This window comes from Palaemon carinicauda, chromosome 21 (assembly GCF_036898095.1).
Source record: "Palaemon carinicauda isolate YSFRI2023 chromosome 21, ASM3689809v2, whole genome shotgun sequence".
Classification (NCBI taxonomy): Eukaryota; Metazoa; Arthropoda; class Malacostraca; order Decapoda; family Palaemonidae; genus Palaemon; species Palaemon carinicauda.
Genome location: NC_090745.1, coordinates 84,247,623 through 84,262,769, shown reverse-complemented (window position 1 = coordinate 84,262,769; position 15,147 = coordinate 84,247,623). Strand labels below are relative to the sequence as shown.

General features: G+C 40.4%; 1 protein-coding gene across 2 annotated transcripts in view; it reads left to right on the top strand.

The window, feature by feature from the left end:
* Positions 1-1,285: 1,285 nt before the first annotated feature.
* The window catches only part of LOC137615302 (invertebrate-type lysozyme 2-like), a 64,412-nt gene continuing 50,550 nt past the window's right edge, over positions 1,286-15,147 (top strand). Inside the window, exon 1 of one of the 2 annotated variants that reach the window (XM_068345057.1) lies at positions 1,286-1,505. In XM_068345057.1, the coding sequence (XP_068201158.1) occupies positions 1,415-1,505 (91 nt within the window). In that variant the 5' untranslated portion in view covers positions 1,286-1,414. The remainder of the gene's footprint in view (positions 1,506-15,147) is intronic. The other variant, XM_068345056.1, reaches the window with a different exon arrangement.

Below are 15,147 nucleotides of genomic sequence, written 5' to 3'. Positions count from 1 at the left end.
ATGTGTATATATAGGTATATATACAGTATATATATGTGTGTGTGTGTATATATACATTTATATGTATATATATATATATATATATATATATATATATATATATATATATATGTGTGTGTGTGTGTATGCATGTATATGTATATATGAATATATTTATATGTATATATATATATATATGTGTGTGTGTGTGTATATATACGTATATATATATATATATATATATATATATATGCGTGTGTGTACGTGTGTGTGTGTACGTATGCGTGTGTGTGTGTGTGTGTGTCGCGCGCGTGTATGCATACCTGCCAGTATTGTTTAGTCTGGTGATATTTTCATCTAAAATATAGCCTACTATATTTTATTTGTATTTTATATCTGATATCAGGACTTGTCTCTCATTCTAGTCTGCATAATAACTTGATGAAGGATTTCCAATTCTCCACGTGAATATTTGCATCATATGAATGGTAATAACCACACTTGACGGCAATCACATGTTATAGTAAAAGCTTCTAACCCTTTATACAACTTTAATTGGATACGCCTTCTCGTGACCGGGAAGAGATAACTTGGATCATTGTTAGCATCGTGTTTTACCTCTAGCCGGCTGAACTGCATTCTCAGGCATCGCTGAAAGGGGGTGGGGGGGGGGGGGGTTATCCAGGACCTGGATGGATCCTGGTTTGGGAGAGACGTTTGCCCTGCGACGCCTCTGCTGGGCTTCGGACTCCTGCCACGGTCGTCGTGGAGCTTTCATTCCATTCCTCCCATCCCACCATCATCCTTTATATATGACTGTATCTCCTTCACAGCTATATCCCACTTACGGTCTGCTAGTTATTGGCAAGAGCCTGTGGTCCCCTTATAGGGAGGCCAATCGAAATCCATCCATCTATCCTCATCTTTCCTGCTCTTCACGTAACTCTTGAACTCCGATCCCAAGAATTCCTGTCATTTGCTTTTACTGTTGACTTGGATCTCTCTCTCTCTCTCTCTCTCTCTCTCTCTCTCTCTCTCTCTCTCTCTCTCTCTCTCTCTCTCTCTCTCTCTATATATATATATATATATATATATATATATATATATATATATACATATATATATATATATATAAAATGTATGTATGTATATACATAAATTTAAATCTATATTTATGAATATGTATCTCTACACACACACGTATGTATATATAGGATACAGAGAGAGAGAGAGAGAGAGAGAGAGAGAGAGAGAGAGAGAGAGAGCATGTGTGTGTGTGTGTGTGTGTGAGTGAGTATGAGTGTAAAGCTACTTGACTTGCCCACTGGTCTTAACCATCTAGTGGCGGCAAGGCGTCTCCGAAAGAAATCTCTGTGCTGCACACGGATCTGAGAAATAGTTTCAAGTTTGTCATCCCGTGTGTCCGTTGAAGAGCATGTTGTATAAGTATGTAAGAACAGCAGGAATCGTTCATCCTTGGTTATGGTGTATATGGATTCCCATTGCTGTTGGACTACTACAAGCCAGTAAGTTACACATCAGTGGAGTCTGCAGTTATTGACTTATATAGTTGTTATTTTTCTATAGCTTTAGTTTTCCTTGAGTGTTATTGCCTCGGTTTAGAGCATAGATAATTTGTTTTCCTGGCTGATTCTCATCTCATCTATTGATAAGTATCCTCATAGGGCAGAGACGCATGTATTTATTCAGGATTCTTTTTCAAATTAGATGCCTTATTTGAATGTCAAATATGTCGAGTAGGATGTTCAGAGTACATTTTAACATACCTTAATTTGGTAAAAACATATTTGGTTACAAGTTTGGCAAAAGAAATCGATTTATTCTTAAAGTGTACAGTAGATGAATGTACAAATATAAGATTACTGCAGTATTTATTAGTTAATTTGTATTGTGTTTTTCTATAACCTAGATATTCAATGCAGCATAATTTTAAAAATGAAAAACTATAACGCAAATTCAAAGCTGTATTCTTTGTGGCTGTATTTCTTCTTCACCCAAGACTACATAACGTCTCACCAACCCTCTGTCATTTTCAGCACTTTGATTAAACCACCTCAAAACTCCAATATGTCATATTTGTTAACATCTTCCAAATTATCTTTATATACATATTCCTTACTGTTCAGCCTTCTTTTTGAAAAAAAACTCGTTCTTGCAGTTTATCCTTTCTTAACCCTCGGTTGCATTCAGCAGTTTATAATTTTCATTTAGTTTAATTTTTCCTCTTACTCCCTTTCATTAACAAACTTTTTGCATGGTTTCCATTATTCTTTACCTGTCCTGATATCTATAATATTTCTAATTCTAAAGTAGTCTGTGATATTTACACAAATAGTTACAATGCCTATACAAGTGAAGATGTTCCTTTCTCTATCTATCTTTACTGACAGCAATTGCTTCATCTTTCTATCATCCTTTTTTTTTTTTTGTCCCTTTTAATCTCACCCACGTACATTATATCTGAACTGGATCATCAGACATGACAATAGGAAAAAATTAAGGGGACGTTTCCCGGATTTCCTACAAACTATCAACATGATTCCTAGTTTAACTTTTCAAAACTTTTTCATTTCTGCCAGTCATCGCCATAAAAAAAGTCATCACAATTGAAAAAGGAAAAGTTACCTTAATCGAAACAGAGTAATGGTAATAAAGTACGGTCAAAACTGGAACTTATGTTTTCCCAAGACTTTTGACGCATAGAAAACGGGATTTGCCATCCCATTTTCTATGGAGTCGTTCCTAGCAGCGTTCTGGGCGTATCGATACTTCCGATATCACCCTCGTATTGAAAGTATCGATTTAGATTTTAAAGTATCGATAATTTAAGTACTTTGAGAAAATAATTTATCGATAATTTGAGTACTTTGAGAAAATCATGTATATCTGTAGTAATGGCATGAACAATTATGTTTCCTATAATGCGGGCCACAGGTGTTATCTTCGTATTGTTATTCGCAAGCTATCCCTTTTATTTAATCTGTACCTCTTAATATCTCTTGGGAACGATATACTAAATCTCTTTATGGATTATCCCATGCCATTGAGCTTCCTCATGTTTGAATTAGGCCGACTTGTTATTACCTACAAGTACATATTTTTTTAATTTTCTAGCACGCAAAAGCGCTTCACCAACAGAAATGAATTATAGTGTTTGGGCTACATTAGTATATTCATATTTTTACTATAAGAAAAGGTTATTTTCCTAAATGATTTAATCTTGAAAATCAAATTTTCATTTGTATTTAAATGTGCCTTTTGGTGCATCCTGATGGTGTCTAATATTTTGCTAATTTTAAAATTATATAGCGTTTTCTTATTGGATTCATTTTAAAATGTTTATACTATCTTTACATGAAAATCTGTTATTTTTTATCAAATCATATCTTGATATATTATCCTCTGCATAATATTAATTTACAATCTGAAATGGACATAAAAGTAAATGTCGGGGAATGAAATACGTTAATCAACAAAATTACGGTTAGTACTCATAATGTAAATTTATTTGGTAGCGATGCTCGATACTTAGATACTGGGAAAAATATTACTTGCCAGCGTATCGAAAGGAAATCATTGGTATCGCCCAGCACTCTACAGGTATTTCCTTAATTAATTGAGGTAATGATTTATTGGTTTTTACTCTGCCAGTTTTGGGAAGGTGAACGATTTTATTTCTATGTATTATTATTATTATTATTATTATTATTATTATTATTATTATTATTATTATTATTATTACTTGCTAAACTATAACCCTAGCTGGAAAAGCAGGATGCTGTAAGCCCAGGGGCTCCAACAGGGAAGATAGCCCAGTGAGGAAAAGAAACAAAGAAAAACAAATATTTTTTAAGAACTGTAACAACATAAAAATAAATATATCCTCTAAAAACTTGAAAAACAAAAACAAAAGGAAGAGAAATAAGAAAGAATATTGTGCCCGAGTGTACCCTCTGACCCAAGACAGTCGATCTTTTGTGAGAGAGAGAGAGAGAGAGAGAGAGAGAGAGAGAGAGAGAGAGAGAGAGAGAGATGATGATGATGCTCAGAGTTATTTATATACTTCAGTTGGCAAGCAGTAACCTAACTCCCACCCCCCCCCCTCTCCCCATGTCCAACTGGAAAGTCTGGATTCTAGAATCTTATTCGACTTTTCCTATAACACCCACTCATGCAACCACTGTGCTTGATCCTAAGCAGTGGCGCAGGTAACAACATTCAAGTCTCATTTTGATGCACATTTATGTTGTATTGTATCGGTAACAGATTTATTTATATAAAATGGCGTCATAGCGTCAGCTGTCACCATCGCTATCTGATGTATCATTATTTTATATCAGAATATTCTAATGTGTGGAGATATGTTTTAAAAGGCCTGATACTCACAATGACTCCGCCGTATGGCAACATAAGAAGTCAAATGGAAACGGAAATTATTCCGAAGGTCATCAGTAGTTACGTTAAAACTGTAATGTCCATCATTATACAACAAACGGCTTTTACAGTTAAGATTGGCAGACCGCTTATTAGTATAGTTTTGGTGTGCTCATTGTGAAAATAAGGTCTGCCAAGCTGAAAAATGGTATTTTCATATTAAAAATGGCCGATAGCTGACAATTTCTTTTTCAAAATTAAGTAGATGAATTAGTTCTAATTTTACAAAGGAAATACTTGACGGGAATTCTGTCACATATATTCATTCACACGAAGAATAATAGTTTATTAAATAAAAAAAATGTATATTTAATCATTCTAAAGGTATTTCATTACGTTTTCAGAGCGTTCATATGTTTTATGAAATGGACAAGAATAGATTGATTTTTTATTTCCCGTTGTATCTGAGGACATGCGATTATTTTACCTTTTTATTTTTAGAGGTTAGATTTGATCAGTAGGGAATATCCAATTAAATATCAGACATAAGATATACTTACAAAAAAAGCATTACAGATCAGAAAGGATTTTGATCAAAACATAAACGTTCCTCTGACTGCAAATTGGCCAAGCTTAATATAGCCACCCAGAACACAAGAAGGACATCTAATGCAAGAATTACCCGCTGAGGTACAAGAAGAATTCCATAAGGGAAATTGGACAGTTAGATGGTCTAAACACAGATTTTCTGAAGTGGATCCAAATCATGCACAAGAGTGGTTGGAGGCTGGAGAAAAGGTTTGCGGGTGGTGATACAGTTGGAATCACGAAGGAATCAGCTCTTCACATATGTTGCAGAGATTATGGAGAAAACACATTTACTATTTGGGACTAAGAGTAAAGTAAATTCAATTCAATCAAGCACAGATTCGTTGAGGGAACCGTGACAATGAGAATGAATCAAAGCTGGTCAGTAATCTTCAAGAAGGGTGTATTCTGCCTTGAAAATAAATCTAAGGTTCAGCAAAATATTTCTAGAAGACACCAGGTTTCACTTAAAATTGCATACTCCTTGTTAATTGCCGAAGAGTCCAGTTATGAAGGATAAACCAAACTACGTTTTCATAGTCCCCTTATGAAATCGGATCGAGAGACTTATGTTGACTTGTATCGGACTGACTCAAATAAAGCAATAGCCGGTAAATTAAGCACAACTGAAGCTGATATAAAAAGATATTTCAGCAGATGATTACAGTTTATCATATTGGCAGAAATGTGGATCTGGCTGACATATTACAGCATAAGCAAACAATTCTACTAACTGGAAACAAATCCCAATTACAAGAAATACTATGTAAATAGGTCAAATGGCATCTACAATGTATTTTCAGCCACTAATTCAGCTATTATCAATGATGAGCAAGCTAGAGTCATATCATTAGGGAAACCATTTTGAGTCCAAACTTTGGTGACCTCGCAGATCTATTTGTTTGATCTATTCTTCAATCAAGCAAGGATTTTGAAAGGATAGATGTGATATTTGATCAGGATAGGGAATATTCAATCAAATGTCAGACTCGAGATATGCGTTAAAAATATTACAAATCAGAAAGGATTATAAGAAAAACCGAAATGTTCCTCTTCCTGCAATATGCCTAGCTTTATATTCCATCCAGATAATAAGGACTTAACTAGATTCCTGGGCGATGAACTCATTAAATAAGCACCTACTGATAAATCTGTTGTGGTTTCTAGAGCCTTCCATGGTCCTACTCAAGTTAAATCATCAAACAATAGCATAAGCCTATATCGAATTGTCCTCCAATGTTAAATCATCAAACAATAGCATAAGCCTATATCGAATTGTCCTCCTATGTTAAAACATAAAAATGGAAAATATTTTTATAGTTGCATGCGACACAGATGTACTTCTCGTTCTGGCTGTACATTATTCAACAGCCCCTGCTGCAAATATATGGATGAAAGCAGGTACATCCAAGGATAAAAAATATATACCAATCTATGAAGTAATAACACATTACAGCAGAAACACCCATGTATACAGCTCATGAACTTGTTTCCCTTTCATGCCCTGATGGGATGTGATACCACATCATTTTTGAGTGGATATGGCAAGCCAACTACTAGGAAAGCATTTGTGAAACAGCGCTCTCTTCACAGCATTAGGACAAGACTCACTGACAGAAGAGGCTACAAATGCTGCAGAAACCCTCCTGTGCCATGTGTATGAAGACGACAAGGATACATGCAATGAGGCCCATGTTTCACTCTTGGTGTTACAATAACATTCGATCAATATGTTTGGCTATTCTACGATTACTACAATGAAGATTTGTTTGTTTGTTGAAAATAACATATGCTTCATATCACTTGAGATGCGTTGATGCCCTTCCTCCAACAATAATGCTGAAAAATTCCGTATAGCCAGAACCCATTTGCAAGCAGCAGTTTGGCGCCATGCAAACAGAACTGTTCCAATTCTGCCAAATACAGAAGATACTGGATGGATTAAGACAAACTCTGGCTTTAAGTATGAACCACGAGTTACAACTTGAACTGTACCTCCACAGAGAAGGACATCAACATGTCATTGTTCCGTGGTTTGGTGTTACACAGGGGGGGGGGGTTTCATTGTAAATGTAGGGCTGCACTATTTTATGCAAATGTCAAACCAGTCTTGCTTGTCTTAACTCGCAGTAAAGTGACAAAAGCTTTAAAATGTATATCTCGTTTTCAATTAGCAATGTATCATTTTGTATATCAATGTTGATATTCCAAAATAAGAATTAGATTACATGTTAACACTGCTTTTTTCATGAACAATTATTTAATTTTTCTACATTTGAAATTATGCTAATAAACCATATTTTGAAGATATCACTCTACCAAGTACCATAATAGTAGTAAGCCAAAAATTATGGTTGCTATTGATTGTGGTGTTATTTGGTTTAACGGTTAAATTAATCAACAGATTAAATAAATACATATAAAGACATTTCATACATCGATTATTGTTGCTCTGTTTAACAAAATTTAATGCAGATGATGGAGATGTTTATCATTAGACTATAATGATTTAATGTGAATATGTCCATATATAGCGTGATTTAAATTAAGATTTTTGGCAGCAATTTTGAATCTGCATTATAAGTGAAGATCAAAATTTTCTAGGTGGCACATTTTTTTTTTTTTTTTGTCGGGTTCAGCACCCCTTCATAATATTAAAAAAGTTATTTGTTAATTTCAACTATAAAATGCCGTCTGTTTACAGAATTTGTAGAAAGTGCACTAATCTAGACTAATCTAGCTATTTGCAGAATAGCTAACAACAATGCGAGGAATTAACCTCCGGGTTATTTCATCCCCCACTACAAAGAATTTAAGGTGCTATTGTATGACTTTATAATTGTATATTATCAAGTTTTGATTTTTGACGATTGACTGTCGGTTTTTCGGAATTTTGATAGTAGTTTGACGAATGAAAACCTCCACTGCTCTGTTTGGATTCTACTTTTCAAAGATCGTTCTCATTTCCTGTGACTGTGGGAGGCATCTCTGACAGCAGCCAAGAGCAGCAAAGTTTTCTCCCATTGCTCTCATGTATTATTAATCTGCTTTCACATATTCTTGTTGAAAATTCTTTATTACAGTAAGTAAAAACAACGGGCAAAGATGAGATGAAAAGGGAAATTAGATACACAAATTACCCACGAAATGAGTAGCTGAGACTGGGGTAATTGTTATCAGTGCATCTCACGCAGTGTACTGTAAGCATTACAGGTTGACCTTAACAGTGTCCCTTTAGCCCCAGGATGCTCTCACATTTTAGTCTCCTACTTTTCCCCTTCTCCCCACTTCTTTCCTTACTTCTGGTTGACCTTAACAGTGTCCCTTTAGCCCCAGGATGCTCTCACATTTTAGTCTACTACTTTTCCCCTTCTCCCCACTTCTTTCCTTACTTCTGGTTGACCTTAACAGTGTCCCTTTAGCCCCAGGATGCTCTCACATTTTAGTGTCCTACTTTTCCCCTTCTCCCCACTTCTTTCCTTACTTCTGGTTGACCTTAACAGTGTCCCTTTAGCCCCAGGATGCTCTCAAATTTTAGTCTCCTACTTTTCCCCTTCTCCCCACTTCTTTCCTTACTTCTGGTTGACCTTAACAGTGTCCCTTTAACCCCAGGATGCTCTCACATTTTAGTCTACTACTTTTCCCCTTCTCCCTACTTCTTTCCTTACTTCTGGTTGACCTTAACAGTGTCCCTTTAACCCCAGGATGCTCTCACATTTTAGTCTACTACTTTTCCCCTTCTCCCCACTTCTTTCCTTACTTCTGGTTGACCTTAACAGTGTCCCTTTAGCCCCAGGATGCTCTCACATTTTAGTCTACTACTTTTCCCCTTCTCCCCACTTCTTTCCTTACTTCTGGTTGACCTTAACAGTGTCCCTTTAGCCCCAGGATGCTCTCACATTTTAGTCTCCTACTTTTCCCCTTCTCCCCACTTCTTTCCTTACTTCTGGTTGACCTTAACAGTGTCCCTTTAGCCCCAGGATGCTCTCACATTTTAGTCTCCTACTTTTCCCCTTCTCCCCACTTCTTTCCTTACTTCTGGTTGACCTTAACAGTGTCCCTTTAGCCCCAGGATGCTCTCACATTTTAGTTTACTACTTTTCCCCTTCTCCCCACTTCTTTCATTACTTCTGGTTGACCTTAACAGTGTCCCTTTAGCCCCAGGATGCTCTCAAATTTTAGTCTCCTACTTTTCCCCTTCTCCCCACTTCTTTCCTTACTTCTGGTTGACCTTAACAGTGTCCCTTTAGCCCCAGGATGCTCTCAAATTTTAGTCTCCTACTTTTCCCCTTCTCCCCACTTCTTTCCTTACTTCTGGTTGACCTTAACAGTGTCCCTTTAGCCCCAGGATGCTCTCACATTTTAGTCTCCTACTTTTCCCCTTCTCCCCACTTCTTTCCTTACTTCTGGTTGACCTTAACAGTGTCCCTTTAGCCCCAGGATGCTCTCACATTTTAGTCTCCTACTTTTCCCCTTCTCCCCACTTCTTTCCTTACTTCTGGTTGACCTTAACAGTGTCCCTTTAGCCCCAGGATGCTCTCACATTTTAGTCTACTACTTTTCCCCTTCTCCCCACTTCTTTCCTTACTTCTGGTTGACCTTAACAGTGTCCCTTTAGCCCCAGAATGCTCTCACATTTTAGTCTACTACTTTTCCCCTTCTCCCCACTTCTTTCCTTACTTCTGGTTGACCTTAACAGTGTCCCTTTAGCCCCAGAATGCTCTCACATTTTAGTCTACTACTTTTCCCCTTCTCCCCACTTCTTTCCTTACTTCTGGTTGACCTTAACAGTGTCCCTTTAGCCCCAGGATGGTCTCACATTCTAGTCTACTACTTTTCCCCTTCTCCCCACTTCTTTCCTTACTTCTGGTTGACCTTAACAGTGTCCCTTTAGCCCCAGGATGCTCTCACATTCTAGTCTACTACTTTTCCCCTTCTCCCCACTTCTTTCCTTACTTCTGGTTGACCTTAACAGTGTCCCTTTAGCCCCAGGATGCTCTCACATTTTAGTTTACTACTTTTCCCCTTCTCCCCACTTCTTTCCTTACTTCTGGTTGACCTTAACAGTGTCCCTTTAGCCCCAGGATGCTCTCACATATTAGTCTACTACTTTTCCCCTTCTCCCCACTTCTTTCCTTACTTCTGGTTGACCTTAACAGTGTCCCTTTAGCCCCAGGATGCTCTCACATTTTAGTCTACTACTTTTCCCCTTCTCCCCACTTCTTTCCTTACTTCTGGTTGACCTTAACAGTGTCCCTTTAGCCCCAGGATGCTCTCACATTTTAGTCTCCTACTTTTCCCCTTCTCCCAACTTCTTTCCTTACTTCTGTCCTCTTCCCCCTTCCTTCCCTAATTTTTCCCTCCCCCTACCTCTTCTCTCTACTTCTTCCCTCGTCCCACATTCATCTCTCCGTATTCCCTCTTAACTTTCCCTTCTTCCCACATTCATCACTACTACTTTCCTCTTCCCACTTTCATCCCTACTATTTTCCTCTTCCTACATTCATCCCTACATACCCCATCTTCCCACTTCCCTCTTTTTCCCCGCCCCACTTCCTTCCCTGCCTATCACCATTTCCCAAGTCCTTCCCTAATTTTTCTGTCTTCCCAAATTCATCCCTAAATATCCCGTTTCCCACTTCCTCCCCTATTTTTCCCTCCCAATATCCTGCCCAACTTTTCACACCTCCCTACTTCTTTCCCTACTTTTTTCCTTACATTTTTCCTCTCCCCACTTACTTCCCTACTTCTTCCCTACCTCTTCTCTACTTCCTTCCCTACCTCTTCTTTACTTTTTCCCTCTTCCCACTTCCTTCCCTACTTCTCCCCTCTTCCTACATTCATCCCTACATATCCCCTTTCCCACTTCCTTCCCTATTTTTTCCCTCCCAATATCTTTCCCAACTTTTAACACCAACCTACTTCTTTCGCTACTTTTTTCTTTCTCCCCACTTCCTTCCTTACCTCTTCTCTACTTCACCCCTCTCCCCACTTTCTTCCCAACCTCTTCTGTACTTCTTCCCTCTCCCCACTTCCTTCCCTACCTCTACTGTACTTCTTCCCTCTCTTCACTCCCTTCCTTACATCTTCTCTACTTCATCCTTCTCCCCACTTCATTCCCTACCTCTTCTCTACTTCTTTCCTCTCCCCACTTCCTTCCCTACCTCTACTGTACTTCTTCCCTCTCCTCGCTTCCTTCCTTACCTCTTCTCTACTTCATCCCTCTCCCCACTTTCTTCCCTACCTCTTCTGTACTTCTTCCCTCTCCCCACTTCCTTCCCTACCTCTACTGTATTTCTTCCCTCTCCTCACTCCCTTCCTTACATCTTCTCTACTTCCTCACTCTCCCCACTTCCTTTCCTACCTCTTCTCTACTTCTTCCCTCTCCCCACTTCCTTCCCTACCTCTTTTCTACTTCTTCCCTCTCCCTACTCTCTTCCCCACCTCTTCCGTTCTTCTTCCCTCTCCTCACTTCCTTCCTTACCTTTTCTCTATATCCTTCTCCCCACTTTCTTCCCTACTTCTTCTGTAATTCTTCCCTCTCCCCACTCCCTTCCCTACCCTTTTTCTACTTCTCCCCTCTCCCCACTTTCATTACCAACCTTTTCTCTACTTCTTCCCTCTCCTCACCTCTTTCCTTACCTCTTCTTGAGTTCTTCCCTCTCCCCACTCCCTTCCCTACCTCTACTGTACTTTTTCTCTCTCCTCACTCCCTTCCTTACCTTTTCTCTACTTCATCCCTCTCCTCACTTTCTTCCCTACATCTTCTGTACTTCTTCCCTCTCCCCAATCCCTTCTCTACCTCTCCTCCACTTCATCCCTCTCCCCACTTCCTTCCCTACCTCTTTTTTACTTCTTTCCTCTCCCCACTTCCTTCCCTAACTACTTCTTCCCTCTCCTTGCTTCCTTCCTTACCTCTTCTCTACTTCATCCCTCTCCCCAATTTCTTCCCTACCTCTTCTGTACTTCTTACCTCTCCCCACTTCCTTCCCTACCTCTACTGTACTTCTTCCCTCTCCTCACTCCCTTCCTTACCACTTCTCTACTTCATCCCTCTCCCCACTTGTTTCCCTACCTCTTCTGTATTTCTTCCCTCTCCCCACTTCCTTCCCTGCCTCTACTATATTTCTTTCCTCTCCTCACTCCCTTCCTTACCTTTTCTCTACTTCTTCCCTCTCCCCACTTCCTTCCGTACCTCTTTTCTACTTCTTCCCTCTCCCCACTCTCTTGCCCACCTCTTCCGTTCTTCTTCCCTCTCCTCACTTCCTTTTCTCTACTTTATCCTTCTCCTCACTTTCTTCCCTACTTCTTCTGTAATTCTTCCCTCTCCCCACTCCCTTCCCTACCTATTTTCTATTTCTTCCCTCTCCCCACTCTCTTCCCCACCTCTTCCGTTCTTCTTCCCTCTCCTCACTTCCTTTTCTCTACTTTATCCTTCTCCTCACTTTCTTCCCTACTTCTTGGGTAATTCTTCCCTCTCCCCACTCCCTTCCCTACCTATTTTCTACTTCCCTCTCCCCACTTTCATTCCCAACCTCTTCTCTACTTTTTCCCTCTCCTCACCTCTTTCCTTACCTCTTCTTGAGTTCTTCCCTCTCCCCACTCCCTTCCCTACCTCTACTGTACTTTTTCCCTCTCCTCACTCCCTTCCTTACCTTTTCTCTACTTCATCCCTCTCCTCACTTTCTTCTCCACCTCTTCTGTACTTTTTCCTTCTCCTCACTCCCTTCCTTACCTCTTCTCTACTTCATCCCTCTCTCCACTTTCTTCCATACTTCTTCTGTACTTCTTGCCTGGCCTCACTTCCTTCATTACCTCTTCTCTACTTCATCCCTCTCACCACTTCCTTCCCTACCGCTTCTGTATTTCTCCTCTCTTCACTTCCTTCCTTAACTCTTCCCTACTTCAACTCTCTCCCCACTTCCTTCCATACGTCTTCTGCACTTTTTCCCTCTCCCCACTTCCGTACCCCTTCTCTACTCCATCCCTCTCCCCACTTTCTTCCCTACCTCTTCTCTATTCTTCCCTCTCCTCACTTCCTTACTTACCTTTTTTCTACTTCATCCCTCTCCCCACTTCCTTCCCTACGTCTTCTCTACTTCTTCCCTCTCCTCACTTCCTTCCTTACTTCTTCTTCACTTCATCCCTCTCCCTAATTCCTTCCTTACCTTTTCTGTACTTCTTCCCTCTCCTCACTTCCTTCCTTGCCTATTTTCTCCTTCATCCCTCTCCCAACTTTCTTCCCTACCTCTTCCGTGCTTCTTCCCTCTCCTCACTTCCTTCCTTACCTCTTCTCTACTTCATCCCTCTCCCCACATCCTTCCCTACTTCTTCTCTACTTCTTCCCTCTCTTCATTTCCTTCCTTACCTCTTCTCTACTAAATCCCTCTCACCAATTCCTTTTCTACCTTTTCTGTACTTCTTTCCTCTCCTCACTTCCATCCTTACTCTTCTCTATTTCATCCCTCTCCCCACTTCCTTCCCTACCTCTTCTGTACTTCTTCCCTCTCCTCACTTCCTTCCTTACCTCTTCTCTACTTCTACCCTCTCCCCACTTCCTTTTCTATCTCTTCTGTAATTCTTCCCTCTCTTCACTCCCTTCCTTACTTCTTCTCTACTTCATCCCTCTCCCCACTTTCTTTTCTACCTCTTCTGTACTTCTTCCCTCTCCTCACTTCCTTATTTATCTCTTCTCTACTTCATTCCCCTCCCCACCTCCTTCCCTACCTCTTCTGTACTTTTTGCTTCTCCTCACTTCCTTCTTTACCTCTTCTCTACTTCCCCGCTCTCGCCATTTCCTTCCTTACCTCTTCTTTACTTCTTCCCTCTCCTCACTTCCTTCCTTACCTCTTCTCTACTTCATCCCTCTCCACCCTTTCTTCCCTACCTCTTCTGTACTTCTACCCTCTCCTCACTTCCTTCCTTACCTCTTCTCTACTTCTTCCCTCTCCCCACTTCCTTCTCTACCTCTTCTGTACTTCTTCCCTCTCCTCACACCCTTACTTCTTCTCTACTTCATCCCTCTCCTCACTTCCTTCCCTACCTCTTCTCTACTTCTTCCCTCTCCCCACTTCCTTCTCTACCTCTTCTATACTTCTTCCCTCTCCTCTCTCCCTTACATCTATACTTCATTCCTCTCCCCACTTTTTTCCTCACTGCTTCTCTACTTCTTCCCTCTCCTCACTTCCTTCCTTTACTCTTTACTTCATCCCTCTCCCCACTTTCTTCCCTACCTCTTCTGTACTTCTTCCCTCTCCCCACTTCCTTCCCTACCTCTACTTTATTTCTTCACTCTCCTCACTCCCTTCCTTACATATTCTCTACTTCCTCCCTCTCCCCACTTCCATTCCTACCTCTTCTCTACTTCTTCCCTCTCCCCACATCCTTCCCTACCTCTTTTCTACTTCTTCCCTCTCCCCACTCTATTCCCCACCTCTTCCGTTCTTCTTCCCTCTCCTCACTTCCTTCCTTACCTTTTCTATACTTCATCCCTCTCCCCACTTTCTTCCTTACTTCTTCTGTAATTCTTCCCTCTCCCCACTCCCTTCCCTACCTCTTTTCTACTTCTTCCCTCTCCCCACTTTCATTCCCAACCTCTTTTCTACTTCTTCCCTCTCCTCACCTCTTCCCTTGCCTCTTTTCGAGTTCTTCCCTCTCCCCACTCCCTTCCCTACCTCTACTGTACTTTTTCCCTCTCCCCACTCCCTTCCCTACCTCTTCTCCACTTCATCCCTCTCCCCACTTCCTTCCCTACCTCTTCTCTACTTCTTTCCTCTCCCCACTTCCTTCCCTAACTCTACTGTACTTCTTCCCTCTCCTTGCTTCCTTCCTTACCTCTTCTCTACTTCACCCCTCTCCCCAGTTTCTTCCCTACCTCTTCTGTACTTCTTCCCTCTCCCCACTTCCTTCCCTACCTCTACTGTCCTTCTTCCCTCTCCTCACTCCCTTCCTTACATCTTTTCTACTTCATCCCTCTCCCCACTTCCTTCCCTACCACTACTGTACTTCTTCCCTCTCCTCGCTTCCTTCCTTACCTCTTCTCTACTTCATCCCTCTCCCCAGTTTCTTCCCTACCTCTTCTGTACTTCTTCCCTCTCCCCACTTCCTTCCCTACCTCTACTGTATTTCTTCCCTCTCCTCACTCCCTTCCTTACATCTTCTCTACTTCTACCCTCTCCCCACTTC